At 38.3% G+C, this 17,361-nt stretch overlaps 1 protein-coding gene across 1 annotated transcript in view; it reads left to right on the forward strand.

Annotated features, from left to right (window-relative positions):
* The window catches only part of SATB2 (SATB homeobox 2), a 197,456-nt gene that overhangs the window by 90,954 nt on the left and 89,141 nt on the right, over positions 1-17,361 (forward strand). The window contains exon 6 of the mRNA XM_065930889.1: positions 2,677-2,779. Coding sequence (XP_065786961.1) covers positions 2,677-2,779 — 103 coding nt within the window. The remainder of the gene's footprint in view (positions 1-2,676; positions 2,780-17,361) is intronic.

Consider the following 17,361-nt stretch of genomic DNA (forward strand, 5'->3'; position numbering starts at 1 on the left):
ATCCACAACTGGGTATTGTTTTTGCTTTGGATTCATCCCTTCATTCTTTCTGGAGTTATTTCTCCACTGATCGCCAGTAGCATATTGGGCACCTAACCGACCCAGGGAGTTCATCTTTCAGTGTCCTATCTTTTGCCTTTTCATACTGTTCATGGGGTTCTCAAGGCAAGAACACTGAAGTGGTTTGCCATTCCCTTCTCCAGTGGACCACATTCTGTCAGACGTCTCCACCATGACCTGTCCATCTTGGGTAGCCCCACAGAGCGTGGCTTAGTTTCATTGATTTAGACAAGGCTGTAGTCCTGTGATCAGATTGGCTAGTTGTCTGTGATTTTGGTTTCCGTCTGTCTGCCCTCTGCTGCCCTCTCAGTGCCTACCATCTTAATGGGCTTTCTCTTACTGTGGACGTGGGGTATCCCTCTCAGCCAAATAGATTGACACTAGCCACTAAGACAAGAGTGTTAATGAAGATGCATCTGGAATAACGACAAAGCAGGGAGGCCAGGAAGTGGGAGAAATGTGGATCATTTGGGACCAGACTGATATGGGTTTGTTTCCTGGTGTTATGGGCCAGGGAGAGTTGAGGGGCAGCTCCAGGCAGGACTTAAAACACTTTCCATTTTAATCAGCTTTCTAGGACACTTGGCAATAGAAGGTTTAGCTCTGACTCCTGCCATAGCTATATATCTTATGCTTTTCCAGAGGGTAAGATTCATGCAAACCAGAAAGAAAGATGACAAGTACATCTGTAATTATTCACATACACTGGAGCGGCTGGTGCATCTGTTATTAGACTGCTTTCATGTTAAATTTTTCATTATTATGACATTTCAGTTTGGCATTTTAAAATTTCATCTTTGTCCCTTTTCATCTGTTACAATTTGGTGACTCAGATATCCCACATCAGAGTTGTGTTAGGCACAAGGAAAAATAAAAAAGAGACATAGTCACTGTCCTCAAGGGTCTCACAGACTGGGACAGAGAGGAAAGCTCAGCCCAGAGAAGGAAGGAACTAGCCCAGCTAGCCAAGAGACTTCTTTACTCCTTGTTAATAAGACACAGAGCTAAACCCTGTCTCAGGAAGATTAGGGTTCCACTGATCCTCTAAGGTAGGCTCGGAAGTTCTGTGATACACTCAGGTGATACTGGCTCTTTGTGTTTCCAGGGCTGTGTTCAGAGCCTCAGATTAAAAGAGTTCTCTTTACTGTCTCCCCATAGAGAACAGAATTGTCATTTAGAAATCAGCAACTGCAGGCAGGACAGCCATCTGCTGTATAGAAAGAACCAAAGAGATTTCTGTGAATTGAATTAGGTAGGAATCCCCACTCTATGCAGGGCTGTCTACTGGTGTTTGAACTTCCTGGTAAATAAGTTGCCAATGCCTTGATTTATTGTTATCCTTTTTATCTTGACTACTTTGTCAAAATGCCATTAGAAGTTCTACGATTTCCTTCAACTGCTTCATATCTGGGGAAACCTTTTGTAAGAAAGATGAGATTTCAAGGCAGGATATAAAGCCTTACATAGGTCATTTGGATTTCTTGACTTGTTTATGTCCATTTGCTTTTAGACAGAATTTGCAGAAATAAAATCTGTGTGCAAAACATACACACGTACTATTACAGTCATTCAGGTATAAGTTAACATCTGCCGCGAATGTTGGTCCAAGCATGCCATATTGACTGAGAACGTATCTCTGTATGAAATTTAATTCAAGGTGTGCAGTTATAGGGCTTCCCTGGGTGGCTCAGTGGTAAAGAAGCCTCCTGCCAATGCAGGAGACATGGGTTTGATCCCTGGGTCAGGAAGATTCCCTAGAGAAGGAAATGGCAACCTACTCCAGTATTCTTGCCTGGGACATCCCATGGAGAGAGGAATCTGGCGGGCTACAGTCCATGGGGTCACAAAAAGTCAGACACAACTTTGCAAGTGAGCACACACGTGCAGTTCTAATTTTTAATTTTTCAGTGATGAGTCAGGTTATGTTCCCCTTCTCTTTCCTTTTAACTGAACTTTCAAACAAATCAGCTAAGGGGTTGAGCTGAGGAGAGAAAGGAGTATGAAGAGCAAGAAGGAATCAGGTACTTGAGTGCTCAGAAAGTTTGATGCATTTTTGGTTGAAACACAGTACAAGTGTTATGTTTAGTTTCCCCTGCTCTAAAATAGCACTGTTAATTTTTTCATTTGGTGAATTTTCACACAAGTGCTAATCACACGTTTCTATAAATTATATTAATTTAACTTATTTTCCTAAATGTTGTTCTGCAGTGTGTAGCACGGATGTTCTCAGATTCTTGGCTGTGTAAGCTTATTGCAGTTGGAAGCTGAACAGAAATATCTGAAAGGCATTATTTGGATTACAGATGCAGGAACATCTGATCTCACCTTTTACTGGGGTTCCTAAATCACAATTGTTCTTTGCCTTTGCAGTCAGTCTGCATGTCCTGTCCCCTCTCTTTGATATTGTCCCCCAGTTACTTTTTGGAGAAAGCACCATCATCTACAAGTTATAGGGATAGTAAATTTCGGTAATTGTGTTTAATAGTTTAGTTTGTAGGAGAATGACTTCTTCAAACTTAAAAGACAAAGGAGATTGGTGTAGACTATAATGTCCCCTTTCTTGTCCCTAAAAAGGAATACTCATATCAAAAATAACCGTTTTTTTTTTCTTTGCAGAGTATGATTTCATCCATTGTAAATAGCACATATTATGCCAACGTGTCAGCAACCAAGTGCCAGGAGTTTGGGAGATGGTATAAAAAGTACAAGAAGATTAAAGGTAAATTGGCTTATATTTTTGAAGCTGATTTTCAGTTTTTTAGGTCAAGGAATTGTTGACTCTTGGGAATTTATGCTGATTTAGATATAGCTTTCTAATGAAAATTTTATGTAAATTTTTCTAAAGGTAGGATTTTTTTAAAATTGAAGAACAGTTGATTTACAATATTGTGTTAGTTTCAGGGGTACAGCAAAGTGATTCAGTTTTTTTTTCCAGATTCTTTTCCATTTTAGGTTATTAGAAAAAAAGATATTGAATATAGTTCCCTGAGCTATACAGTAAATTCTTGCTATTTGTTTTATATATAGTGGTGTCTGTCCGTTAATTCCTTGCAACTAATTTATCTCCCCTCCCCCCTTTGCCAACCATAAGTTTATTTTCTAAGTCTGTGAGTCTGTTTCTGTTTTGTCAATAAGTTCATTTGTATTATTATTATTTTTTTAGATTCAACAAAAAAATAAATGATACCATAAGTCTGTCTGACTTCACTCAGTATGGTGATCTCTAGGTCCATCCATGTGGCTGCAACTGGCAATGTTTCATTCTTTTGTGTGTAAACATCATATCTTCATGTTCATCCATTGATGGGCCCTTCAGTTGCTTCCTTGTCTTGGTTGTTGTAAATAGTGCTGCTGTGAGCACGGGGGTACAAGATAGGATTCTCTTAATATTTTCATTAAGAGATCCAAACTGGCTCCCTTAAAACTAAGATGGCATTAAAACTAAATTCTTAGCATAATGTATGAAGTTTATAGTTTTCACAAGAGAGGGGTGTGAAGGCTGAAATCTTTAAAAATATTTTGAAGTGGTATGTTTTAGACAGGCATGTCTATTTTAAAAACTCAATCAATAAATCATTTTCATTAATTTATTAATGCAATTTAAAAGCAGTCATTCTAGGTTAAATTAGCACTTATAGTTTAAGTACCAGTTAGCAAGCTGAAGTGATTGTGTGGTATCAGGAAGTCTTTGATCAGAAGTGGAGTTTTGATACTGTGTTTATTTGGAGACAGTTCCAAAATAGTGGTTAAAGCAAAGGGACTCTGTAGTCAGGAGAATTTGTATTCAGATCGTTGTTTTCTGTTTGCTAACTGTGTGAGTTTGAATAAATTATTTAACTCTACCAAGAATCAGTTTCCTCATCTGAAAATTGGAAGTAATAAAAGTAAGTGGCAAAAAAAAAAGTAAGTCGCTAGCTAGCTACAAGGACTAAATACCTTAATACCGGCACAAAGTAATCTCTTAATCATTGTTACATTATTTTAGTTGTTGTTTATTAATAGTAGTAGTTCTACTAGCAGTAATATATATGGAATTATATCTGGTACTGAATAAACAGATCTCTTATCATCAGTATGATAAATAACATACTATTTAGGCCATCCAGCCCTTTAAATTAAACATCAATCATATTATGCCTTTGCAAATTGGTCAGTGTTGGAAAAATTCTATTCTTCCCACCCCAATTCAAAGGCTATTCAATTCAAATGCTACTCGCCCCTGAGGAAATTGGGGGAATTTGGGGGAACAGAACAGATTGGTGTTTGAGGGTCCTTCTAGGCCATATTTTGCGTGACTATGATATTATCTGTTGCTCTTTATTTGGGTATTCAGAGCCTTGCTAGTGGTTTACTGCCCCTGTAGAGAGGGTTAAATGACAGTTTATGGTGGACAGGTAAATGTAAAGGAAGAATTTCTTTGTTTTTATTACCCTGCAAGTTTTCTCTAGGGAAACAGTATCAAAGTAATGCCTCTTGGCTGCTTTTGGGAGCTTGTTTACAAGGTTACCTTTTGAAGAAATGAACTTTATTTCCATTGGTGGCACATTTCTGGTTTCAAAGGAATGAGAGGATTTTATGCTAAATATATAATTTGTAAGGAAAGTCAAGAGGTTGAACTATCCAGTAGAAATTAAGTTCACTGAAAATTCCATTAAGATCCGTTCCTTTTCAACATATTCTAAAATTCTTTAGACTTTCTAGTTTCCAGTTTGGGGACTTGCTTCAGAATGTTACTAATATTAACTCTTGTACAGGATAAGATGAATAACTCCTCGTTCTAAGACATGATTGTGTAGTTCGGAAGTGTTTCTTTTCTGTAAGTGTTGTCTCCAAGTTTTTCCTTTAAAATCAGGTTGTTAAAATGTTTGAACAATATCCTCTTTGGCTAAAAAATCAAAAGAATCATACTGCTTCAAGGTCATTTGTTAGATCTCATTTACTTGCTATTATAAGAGAAAGGAAGAGAATGTACGTACTCTTTTAAGTCTGGAGTATAATTCTAAATTCAGAAAGACTGGAAATTTCACTGTAGTGTTCTCAGAATTGCCACTGCAGAATATGTGTGTGTGTGTCTGTGGTATGTGTGTATGTGTGTTCACATACACATTAACACTTATGTCTTCTACTTTTCTCCTTTCGTTCTTAGAGATCCAGTTCTTCAAGCTCTATTTTTTTCCTTCGAGATAGTAAATGCACAGTTAATTCTTTAAGTGCCATAAAAGCAGACTGAGGCCTTGATTTCAGAAGGTCAAGGATCCACACCTGAAGAGGCGGCCAGATGCTATGTACACATGCTATTCAAAGAGAGGGCGCTAGTCATTGCTGTTGAAAAGTGTGTGTGTGCATGTGTGTGTGTCAGTAGGAGGAGAAAAGGGAAGGTTAAGGTATGTGTGAAGTAAACACAAGCTGCCGTAAAACAGTTCAAGTGGTGTTGATTCATCAACCAAGGGAGTGGGAGGAAAAACAAAGAATTCATGACAGGTAGAATGGTGTGCAGAAAATAAACACTCCAGAGAAGTGCATTTGATTAACCTTCAACCTTCAGAGAAAAGGAAGTGTTGGACCTATACAGGAGCATTTCCACTGATAGAAGCTTTATGCTATGAATAGATGTCCCTGGGGGGTTCCTATCTAGTAGAATCCAGTACTCATGAGAAAGCAGTGATTTTGTTTGTGAAATTTCTGTTTGTGTCCATCCATTTTCAAAATGAAAAAGCAAACAACAAAAAAACCAAACCTGGAATTTCCAGCCTGGAGATAAACTAGCCAAACCAGAATTCCACCTGAGACTGCCTCTGCTCAGTCGCTCATCGTGTCTGACTCTGCGACCCCGCGGACTGCAGCCCACCAGGCTCCTCTGCCCTTGGGCATTCTCCGGGCGAGCACACGAGTGGGGTGCGGTGCCCTGCCCTTCCTCAGAACCCAGAAACCAGTGTTCCCTGCCTTTTCTTGTGTCCCCACCCCTCCCTTGTTCCCATCCCACAGTTTCCAGCGTACGTGTATCATTGCTGATGCTCAGTGTGGAAGAAAATCTGAAGCTCCCTTACTGATGGCTCAAACTCAATGCACTCTACATTGTTAAATATGTTTCCTATTATCTTCTAATGTCTGTTTTAATAAAACAGTGGGAACTAAATGGTTGCTTCTTAATCAAAACCATGATTTCCTAAACATAAGCTATGTGATTCTGTTACAAATTGCCACATATAGATCTTGTAGGTCAAAATTTTTTTTCTCTTTTCATAGAAGTAAATAAACAGTAAAATAATTACATACTTTGAAAGATCAAAGTAAATATGACTGAAACCTGGCAAAAATAAAAGTCTACTGAAAGGATTTGAAAAAAAAAAAAGATCAGATTGCAAATTCTATAGTTAATGCTTAAATAAATATGAGAAAAATGAATAATCAATAATTTGATATCATTAAAAACAGATGTGAAGACTATATACAAATAGAATTGTCTAAATTTTGAAGTAAACATTTTAATGTGCATTTTTTGAATTTGTTGTTATTATAGCTAAACGTTTACACTTACTCTTTAAAACGTCCTAAGTTGGTTTGGCTTAGCATGTTAACTTTATTTTCCCCAGTGATCATAGCAAAGCACATTCTGTTTACCTTTTTCCTTTAATTTCAAAGACAATCATAGTTGACACAGACGTATTTGAGTTAACATTAGTGTTAATTTAGGATAGATGGGGAGACAGTTTGTATACTATGGTTTTAAAGATCAGAACTATGAACCTACTTCCCAGGAGTTTTTGATATTGAAGAAAATGAAGTGGGTGAATGGCATAGTTGGTTGCTTTAGATGGCATTTTTTTATTGCTGTTCATCTCATACTGTAATTGCTTCTGGCCCAGCTTCTACAATGTAGAGCTCATATAAACTCCCAGGTTTAAGGGGAAAAAAAGGTATACTTTGTGGAAAAGCAAAGCAAAACAAAAAGAGCAATATTAACAATTGTTTATGTAGGAATCTTAGTGTTGGACACAAGGTTAATCCACAGGGACCTGGAAGCATTCATGCTATTAATTATTTTCAAGAATTCTAGGGGTTATATGAGATTTACCTATGAATTTTTCTTTCTTATGTGCTACACATTTTATTAAAACACCTAATTTTTTAACCTAAGTCATCTTATGTATTAAATCTATTTAGACATAAACTTGCCCCATCATTTTTATGAAGGTAAGTGGCAATTATGTGCAATACTATTAGAAATTATGTTATTCTGGCAATCTGCTTTCACAGGGGAGCTTATAAGAGTAAGAAAGTATGTTAACAAAGAACGGATGGTATATTTTAAATGTTCCCTAATTAAAAACTAATAACTTAAAAGAAAATAACTTTATATTTAAAATGTTTTCCATCTGGCACCAAAAGCAAAGTGAACTATCATTTTTGGTCAGGTCAATCTCAAGTATTTAATATGTCACAAGAATTAAGGGGTCATTGAAAGTTTACACAAATCTAGTGGATCTCACAAAATTGTTTGTGTCATAAAATAATACCACTAGAATGAGCAGACCTAACCAAACCCCATACTTTGGCTAGAAAGCAAAATTATCCCCATCACTTTCCTTTTCTCAATCATTGCTCAAGAACCTCTGATTGCTAGTTGTCTTAATTTTATTTGTTTATTTGAGCTTATTTTGCAAAATATTAAAAAGCTGGGAGAAATGAGGATTTTTAAAAACCAGTGTTACTTCCTCAAGCCTGGTTTATTCTAGTAATCAGTATTTTATCTGACCCTGTCTGATCTAGTCTTGCAAGATCAAACGTCCAGGCCAGCAAGCAGACAGTAAACAAAGCCCGTGAAGGGTTTCAGTAAACACAAAGATTAGATGTTGAATGAAAATTAAACTCCTTGAACTAGTCCTCTGTACTAAAGTGGTTAAGTGGGTTGTGATTAAAAGAAATAAGTAATTATGATCATTATAGCTGAAATGATATAATGTTACCACATTTAAAGCACCTCTTGTACCCAAAAATGATTGTGTCATTTACAAAGTGGCGCCTCGAAGTTGAATAGAGAAATGAGTGTCCTCTGACCTGGTTCCACAAGGCGGTCCTTGCTTAGCCGTGGTGGTCAGGACAATGCCTTTAATCAACTGCCGGGACTTCTCCCTCTGCTGTTGTTTAGCTCTGATGAGGTCAAAGTAACTTAACTTTCGTCTACCTAATGCTTCTGAGTCATGAAAGAAGTTTGCTTTCAGTTTTCAATCTAAATTAAGGTGTTTGGCAAGGAAGTTTGTCTGCCCTCTGCCTATAGTGTACCTTGGATAAAGTAATGACAGCATCAAACCCTTGAATTTTATATGAATATTAGATTCATTGAATAGAAGCATCACTTCTGCAAACAAGCACTTGCCATCTTACTAGTTTTCCTACATTTGAAAGAGCCTTGTGCGTTTACGCTGGTGATCACTGATGTGCATTCACTGGTCACCTTACCCTCGCTGACCTTCAGATTAGGAGCTTGTTGGTAGTATCGCTAAGTGGAACAGTGGCACGTGGGAAATGCCATGGAACCTCACCTCCGATGTGGACTCATTTCTTAATTGGATTTTAAGAAGCTTATTCTAGCTGTACTGGTAGCTGTTTCTTTAGCCTGGACGTACTTATTCATAAATGTTTAAAGAATGAAAACAATCATTTGTCAACAATGTGGTTTGTAGATGAAACCAACTTGCTATCTTCTCATACTTATACTGCTTATAAGCCATTTGGGTAGTAGCCACCACTGGTGGCTCAGACGATAAAGAATCCTCCTTCAGTCTGGGAGACCTGGGTTTGATCCCTGGTTTGGGAAGATCTCGTGGAGGAGCGCATGGCAACCCACTCCAGTGTTCTTGCCTGGAGAATTCTATGCACAGGGGAGCTCATGAGGTTGCAGAGTTGGGCTTGACTGAGTGACTAAGCACAGCACAGCAGAAGCCATCTAAAAACATGTGTTAAAAAAGAATGGAAGGAGGAAAAGAACCTACTTTTCTAACCTCTTCATTTTTCCATCTATGATTCTATCCGTTGCAGTTTGAAAGAATTATAAGACATGGTTCCTGGTTTTAAAAAGCCTATATTCTCTATGAAATAATTAATAATATAACATCTTTTATTATCATTCAGAAAGAAGTCGTCTACCTGGCAGGATTTTAAGTAGGGATCATTATATAGTCCTCTGCAAGAAAGTTACAGTCACAATTAGATGATTAATTTTGATTAAATGTTTAGTGAATGTCTCTACTATAGCCCATATTCAATGCTAGAAGCAGAGAGACATTCGGAAACACGTAAGATATGGTTCCTACCTCTAGCTGTGTTGCCTCATCCTAGCGGGGAGGAGACCCTGTAAGTGTATCTGGCAAATATATAGCAGTGATATAAACTAGTGCAGTGGTAACGCAGAAGGTCCGTAAATTACACCTGCTGGGTGTCAGGTTTGGTTGGGGGTGAGGGATAATTAAAAAAGAAGTATCACATGAGTTAAACCTTAGGACAAACAGAGCTTTTCTCCGAGAGGACAAGGAGAAGGAAGAACCTTTCAGGAAGCTGCAGGTTCATCAGTGTAGGTGCAGAGGTACGGAAGAGCATCGTGTGTTTAGGAAATTACAGGTGGTTGTCCAGTGTGTCTGGAATGGCAGTGCATTTATTGTGGTCCTGTGAATATAACATGCCCAGAATGGCTAAGGTTTTGATTGGTGAAAAGGATAAGATAGAGCATGGCTGGATGAGGGACTGACGGTGGCCCCAGATGTTGGTGAAAGAGCAGAAATGTTTGGGACTTGGCTGTGAGAAGCTTTTGTGTTACAGTGATGCAAAATAAAGTTGGAAAGCTAGTGAACGCATCTTAGGGCGCTCTGAAAGCCCAGTTGAGACATTCTGAGAATCACTGAAAGTTTTTCAGCAGTGAAGTGCAATAATGATAATGATAATGACAGTTTAAAAAAGTCTTCTAGAAGCCCTCTGAAACCAGGGTATGGCTGTGAGTGTGTATGGCAGGAGGGGAGGCAAATGAGAGGAAGGGGCTGGTGTGCACGCTCTGGAGAATCCAGGCAAGCTAGAATCTAGTGCAGTAACACATGGAAGTAAAGATGTGAGGGAGGTGGCAGGAATGGGAAAGAGAGAGGTGACTGATTCAATATGTGAGTGGGAAGAGAAAGGAAAATCAAAGTAGAGTCCAAGGTTTTGAGCTTAAGTGACTCTTGGATGGTTTTGACAGAAACGTGATGCTATAAACTGAGAGGAAGTTGCTGGTGCTTCAGAGAGTTGGTGAACTAGTGAGAAATACTGGGCTGTTGAAGGTGCAGAGCCAGCTTACCAAAAGACAGGCTAGAGAGTGGATTCTGTAGCCAGATTTTGGATATAATAGTTACAGTGATACCAAAGGAGGATTCTCTGAAGGAGAGAGTTAGAACAAGCAGGGATTGGAAGCTTTGAGGCATAAAAGGGCCAGGGGTTAGAAGACATGATTAGAGAGAGAGTGAGGCTTCTTGGAAGTCAAGGGAAGATGGGTTACCAGTGGAGAAATGTTGTCAAGGGGGACAGGGGCAAGAGGAGGAGAAGAGAAGATTGGAAGCCCTTGTTGTTGTTTAGTCACTTAGTTGTGTCCAACTCTTTTGTGACCCCCATGGACTGTAGCCCTCCAGGCTCCTCTGTCCATGGGATTCTGCAGGCAAGAGTACTGGACTGGGTTGCCATTTTCTTCTCCAGGGGATCTTTTCAACACAGGGATCCAACTTATGTCTCTTGCATCTCCTGCATTGGCAGGTAGATTCTTTACCATTGAGCTACCTAGGAAGCCCCTGAAAGCTCTTAGTTTTGTCAAAAAAGGGACCATGATGACATTGGAGGGAGCTATTTCCTTGTCACGTGAAAACAAAGAGAAGTTATATACATCAGAGATGGAAGGTTATAAGGAAGTGAGGGCACAGATAGCGACTGAGTGATGAAAGGATGTAAGAGCAGCTAACTGCATCATCAGGCCTGAGGGCAGCCCATAACTTCCACCCCCACCCTGATACTCAGGAGAAAGAGGATGGAGCCAAAGGAGGCCATTATGTCCTGATTGTCTAGCAGTGAGGGAGCGAATGGTTGGGCTGGGGGCTAGGTGGGGAGCTCTGAAATAGGCTCTGGACCAAATATGTTTGGAAAACAGAGAGAAACTAGGAGTTGAATTGGGATGATGTGGTTAAAGGTTGTGGTTCTGGTCTCTTTAGTTGTCAGCTTTTCCTTTCACAAACTTTAGATTTTTCATAGTTTCAGATTTCCATTTGTCTTGCCAGGAAACAAAAGCTAAAACAAAGATAGATCTGATGGTGCCTGATGAAGATACCACAGAGTTGTGAAATGAGAGCTATTGTATGCCGACTAGCAAATGTCCAGATTTAAAATCCGTTATGAGCGTGGTGACATCCTCTTATTTTGGGGAAACCAGTAGGTTGAAGTCAGAATTCTCTGGTCTCTTGATTGATTAAATGAAAATTAATATTTGTGTTTCCTCAGATGATTTACAGAGTTAAAACAGAAAAGCACTTAGGTTTGCAAGGTGCTCGAAGCTCTCAAATACAGAATGCTAGGACCACCAACTGTCTATGGTAGATAGTTGTTTAACTCACTGTTTGACTGGTTCTTACCCTGTGCAAGAATTTGAGATTATCCGACCTTGAACTTCTGAACTCCCATAAGAATGGACCTAAATCTAGAACCATCTGGAGTACAAGTCAGGCTATGAGTTCTAACATTTATCCTTTCAAGCTGTCACCCTCTAAGTTCCATGTTATTAGGAATTTCAATCCTTGAATAGTCTCCCTATTAGACCAAAAATTCCTTGAAAGAACATCTGTAGGACTCATCCATTTTGTTACCTTCTCCAAGCCCTGTGAACATAGGACTTTGAATATTGTAGATATTAATAGAATTTAATATAGATGAATTTATTTGAGCATACACACTTAGAACAGTTTTATTTTTGCACATGCTATATTGTGACTAATCTTATTTGCTATTGGATGTCTCAATTGAGAGAGGAAAGAAAGTTTTTGCTTGTTTAATTCATATAATAAATATCCTTAGCAAATTAGTTATCAGTTAAAATCATTCTCTTTTTCTATTAATTACTTTCTGAGCTAAAGATTTAACAACTGTTAATTAATTCCACTGAAAGAGACAGTAACACCTTTATTAAATAAAAATTAGAGACCATTTATGTAGCCTAAGAGAAACATCCCTTGGAGGTATTTCCAGCTAGTTTATTGAGTAGTTTACTAAAAATAACAGCCCCAAACATTTGAGTCCTATGAAATCAAAGAGAATGACCAGTGGAAAAGAATGAGTTATGGGTTGAGAGTTTCTTTGACTAACATTTCCTTAATAGGTTAAAGTAAAGAATTAATCCACACAGAATACTCCTGAACTATACTGCTGAGTTTCTGAAATGTGATTTTTTTTTATCATGTGTCAATTTATCCCTGAAATTGTGGTTTCAGATTAAAACAAAGAGTGAGAATCAAGATATCATTAGATATAGGTAACTTTAACCTATTCTGAAAGCTGTAGGAATATTTGAAATGACCAGTGTTATCACACTATGATAAGGCATTATTTGACACCAAGAGGGACATGAGTGTTCTGATGCAGCAAAGGTGGACAGTGCTCACGTTTTCCATGGAACATAATGGGTCCTCGGTGACCTTTTATTGTCAAAACACAAAGGTGTTCAGATTCAAGTTGCTTTATGGTAGATATATATTTTTTGTGGATCTTAGTATGATGGAAAAAGGAAGTTGATAATAAGGGGAAAATATACCTAAGAAAACCAATCATTTGGGGTATTATCACAATGCCGGCTGGTACACTTTGCTTATGGGCTGGAAGCATTTTCCTTCCAAGCCTTGTTTTATTAGGAGTTAACAAGTTGGCTCTGAATATCTTGCTCTAGGCAGAGACTTTGCAAGCGAATTCTCAATCCAGAGACAGATTCTCTTTAACAAATTTAGAGGGAAAAAAAAATCTTTAGGTTTCATAGTCCTAAAAGACTTAGCTTTTTTTTTTTTTTTTCCTTTTTTGCCCTTCAGCCCTTTCAGACTCCTAATATTTTCTTTAATTATATTTAGTGAACTCTTCTGGTTATAGTTTTGTTTTTAATTTCCAGTGGTGTGGGATTTATATCTGGTATATATGGAATATTGGCTTTAGCTCTTGAAATTGTGTCTATGTTTGTGTTAAAAAAAGCAGTTTTTATAGAACAAATTGACTTTGGACCTACAGTTATTGACTAAGACAGAAAAAATCAGAAGTATTTTCAGCGATTGGGCATGTTCAGTATTGGCAGACATGATGCTCTTCTGGTTCGTCAGGAAAATTAGTGTTATGTTTACATTTTAAAAAATTAACTCAGTGAAAGACTTTGGGTGAACAGTAGGGCTTTTTAATGTTGATGTGTAGCCCAGTTCAGAGAGAGGAGTCTAAATAAATACCAGGTTGAATCAGATGTAATTGCCATTTACATAGGTTAAAATTGTATGCCACCAATTTCATATAGTAGTTCATTCATGTGAATTTATTGTGATTTCCTGAGATTCTCAAGTTATTACCATGTTATATGAGTGTGCATACCCCATTTTATTTTTTGTTTCAAGTGAATACTTCATATTTACAGAGCTTAAAAAGAGTGCTTGCGAAAGCTCTCAGTTATGTGATTCATGTGTCATCAGTCAGGAGGGAATCCATCAGATTCCCAAATCACTCATTTGGGGATAAAGCTTTTTGGCAGCAACAAAAGTAAAAGAATGGGAAGATTCATGAAAATAAATATAGTAAGTGCAAATTTATATTACAGATGACTAGAATGAATTGCTAATAACAACAAAATAGGGATTAAAGGAGCTATGTTTCATCATCAAATAGAAATGCATCTTTTATCGTAGGCAGTTGCTACAGGTCCGTCTCTGTACCAAGCTGTTAAACTGTCTGAAGCAAATCTATAGATAGAGCTCTTTCAAGCTAGTATTACTCAGCACTATCTGTAGGGGCTGTCGTCATAACTGGCACATGTGTTGTTTGTCGTTGTCACGTCTGACTCTTTGTGACACGCCAGACCTCCCTGTCCCTCACCAGCTCCTAGAGTTCCCCCAAGTTCATGTCCATTGAGTTGGTGATGCTCTCCAACATCTTACCCTCTGCTACCCTCTTCTTCTTTTGTCTTCACTCTTTTCCAGCATCAGGGTCTTTTCCAGTGAGTTGGCTGTTCATATCAGGTGGTCAAAGTATTGAAGCTTCAGCATCAGTCCCTTCAAGGAATATTCAGGGTTGATTTCCTTTAGGATTGACTGGTTTGATCCTTGCTGTCCAAGGGACTCTCAAGGACCTGATACATAGTAGCTGATTAATAAATAAGTACAAAGTAGTTGATAAATTCTCTCCTATGAATTAAAACAATTAAGAAGCAAACGTGGATCATCCTATTTTAGTGATTAGCTCATGCAGTTGGGAAAAATCAGTAATTTCCTCACCATTCAGAACTGACTGGTTCTGCAGTCTGTCGCATCATGCAGGTTTGCAGGGTACAGGGTGTAGGCTGCAGGGAGAGCCCCTGACACTCAGATGAGTCAGCCACTCATCGTGTCACCTCTGCATGTGTGGACCACATGCACACCGGCACACACGTGTACAAACAGAAAGCGGGACTTGTCTCTTGGAAAGTTGGTAAGTCCTGACTCAGACTCTAAAATGAATAACAGCCACATGCCCCAAGTTGGACAGTTTAGCATAAGCAGTGGGACAAAGGCTTTAAGGTCCTAAAGATATAGGTTTGAGTTCTGTTACTTGCTTTAATAAATTTATGACATTGTTGTTTTTCTTTTTTTTTAACCCTGAGCTTCAACTTTTTCAGTCAAGTGGCATAATAATATCTATGTGATACAGTTTTTATGTGAGAATTAAATGATAGCGATGTGTTAAGGGTTAGCTCAGGACCTCAACTACTGTATAAATGGTAGAAGGCTTGAAGTTATCTGCAATACACTAAGAATAAAAATATTTTTATCTAAAGGAAATACAGCAAAGTACTTGTGAAGCATTTAGTCCCTGAGAACTCTACTTTGGGTTGTGCAGAAAAAGAAAAAAAACAAACAAACGTTAGTTTTTACTCGCCCTGTGATTTGTTTATTATGCTTATAAGACCAAAGCCAGTAGCCCTAATCATTTTAATTTTTCCTAAATATTTGTCTACATTTGGACTACTATTTGACCTTGAACAAGTTATCTAACTTCTCTGGTATTAGACAGGATGATTATCCTTAAAATTAGGATCCAAGGTTTGGGGGTTAGGGTTGAGGGCGCAAGGATCTTGGGGTGGAGGTTTGGAAATCCACAGCAGTGGTATGCGCAAGATTATCTTTTCCCTGTGCTCAAGATGTGAGTACCCATTCCAAACTATTGATTTGATTGGCAACTTTTCTGCCAAGAGTGCCACATGGTCAGCCTTTCCTTACCTTGTAGAATTGCTTCCAGAGTACTTTCTGAGGCTGAAGGAGGCACAGAGAAATGAATTATTCTTCACTCCCCCAACCCACATTTTTATTTGGCTGTGTTCTTCTATCCAGGGTTTCCAGGATTTGTTCTGGTGAATACTTAGAGTGTTAGCTTATTATGGAATCCATTAGCACTCATTCTTGCTAATCTGTTTACATTTGCATAAGCATCTTAATGGTTTAAGGAAAAATCCATAGGCCAGAAATTCCAGAAATTTCTCAGTGCAAAGCCTTTTACCCAATTCATTGCTTTCTACTCATTATAACTATGGACAAAACCCTAGGGCTTCTTTCTCAAAGGCAATTTTGTTAAAGTTTGCATTGAAACACTTGGTTCATGTTTCTGGAAAAAATTATCAGTCTTTTAAGCAGTGTTGACAGATAAACTTGCAAGAGCAATACAACAACTGCTGTTATTACCAGTGTATAAACTACTAAACTACTATTATTCTTGTTGCATTGGGGAGTTTCACAAAAAGAGATATCTTGAATTAAGTCTTAATTTTTGCCAAGGAGTCAAAAAACAGAAGCAAATATTGCAAGGGAATTGCTTTGAAAATCCTAGCAACAATACTGTTTATTATGCTATTAGATGAATAACTTGGAAGGTTGCTTTAAAACCAGTTTACAGGTAATCTTTCTCATTTTGCAGGTCATCCCCAAATGCCCCAGCTAGTTAGAACTTAGGCTTTAAAAATCCCAGTTTGCTCTTCTTTGCACCTATCCTGTGCCATCTCGCTTTGATTAGCAGATAACTCTATGTATATGGCTTCACCTTTTGCTCATCACGCCTCTTCAGAAAGTATACTTTGGGGCATAAAGTCACTTGAGTATATTTGGAGTACTGAAATTTTTCTGGGTTTACTTTGTATAGCATCTATAGCAGATAGAAGTATGAAAACAATGAAATCTAACAGAGAAGCAATAGGGAAAAAAAGCTATTGAAAAAAAAAGCTACCGTGTGTGTCTGTGTGTTTCTTTTGCATGCATGCTCTTGCTTGGTCGTGTCATGTCAGGTTCTTTGCCACCCTTTGGACTGTAGCCTGCCAGGGTTCTCCATCCCTGGGGTTTTTCAGGCAAGAATACTGGAGTGGGTTGCCATTTCCTCCTCCAGAGGGTCTTCCCGCGCCAGGGATCAAACCCACCCTTCCCGTGTCTCCTGCGCTGCAGGTGAGCTCGTTACTGCTGAGTCATCCAGGGAGCCCCTCTGCTTCTTTCAGTTCTCTCTGTGTGTGAGACAACCAGGATTTACTGTATCATACGGGGAACTGTATTCAACATCATGTAATTTACTATAGTGGAAAATAATTGGAAAAATAATATAGATATATACACATGTATGTGTAAGTCAATCACTTTGTTGTATGCTGGAAACCAACACAACATTGTAAATCAGCTATTCTTCAGTTGGGGCTTCCCTGGTGGCTCAGATGGTAAAGAGAGTGCCTGCAATGCTGGAGAGCCGGGTTCGATCAGTGGGTTGGGAAGATCCCCTGAAGAAGGAAATGGCATCCCACTCTAGTGTTCTTGTCTGGAAAACCCCATGGACAGAGAAGCCTGGTGGGCTACAGTCCATGGGGTCACAAAGACTCAGACATGATTGAGTGACTATCACTTTCATTCTTCAATTTAAAAAAAAATTACTGTAGGACCCTTTTCTTCTTTTTTATGGTTAATGTGAATGTAACTTGTATATATTTAAGGCATGTTTTATTCCTTAAGTTTTCTTTCCATTTTTTATTTATAGTAATTTTTGAAGCATAAA

This window comes from Muntiacus reevesi, chromosome 3 (genome assembly GCF_963930625.1).
Source record: "Muntiacus reevesi chromosome 3, mMunRee1.1, whole genome shotgun sequence".
NCBI lineage: Eukaryota > Metazoa > Chordata > Mammalia > Artiodactyla > Cervidae > Muntiacus > Muntiacus reevesi.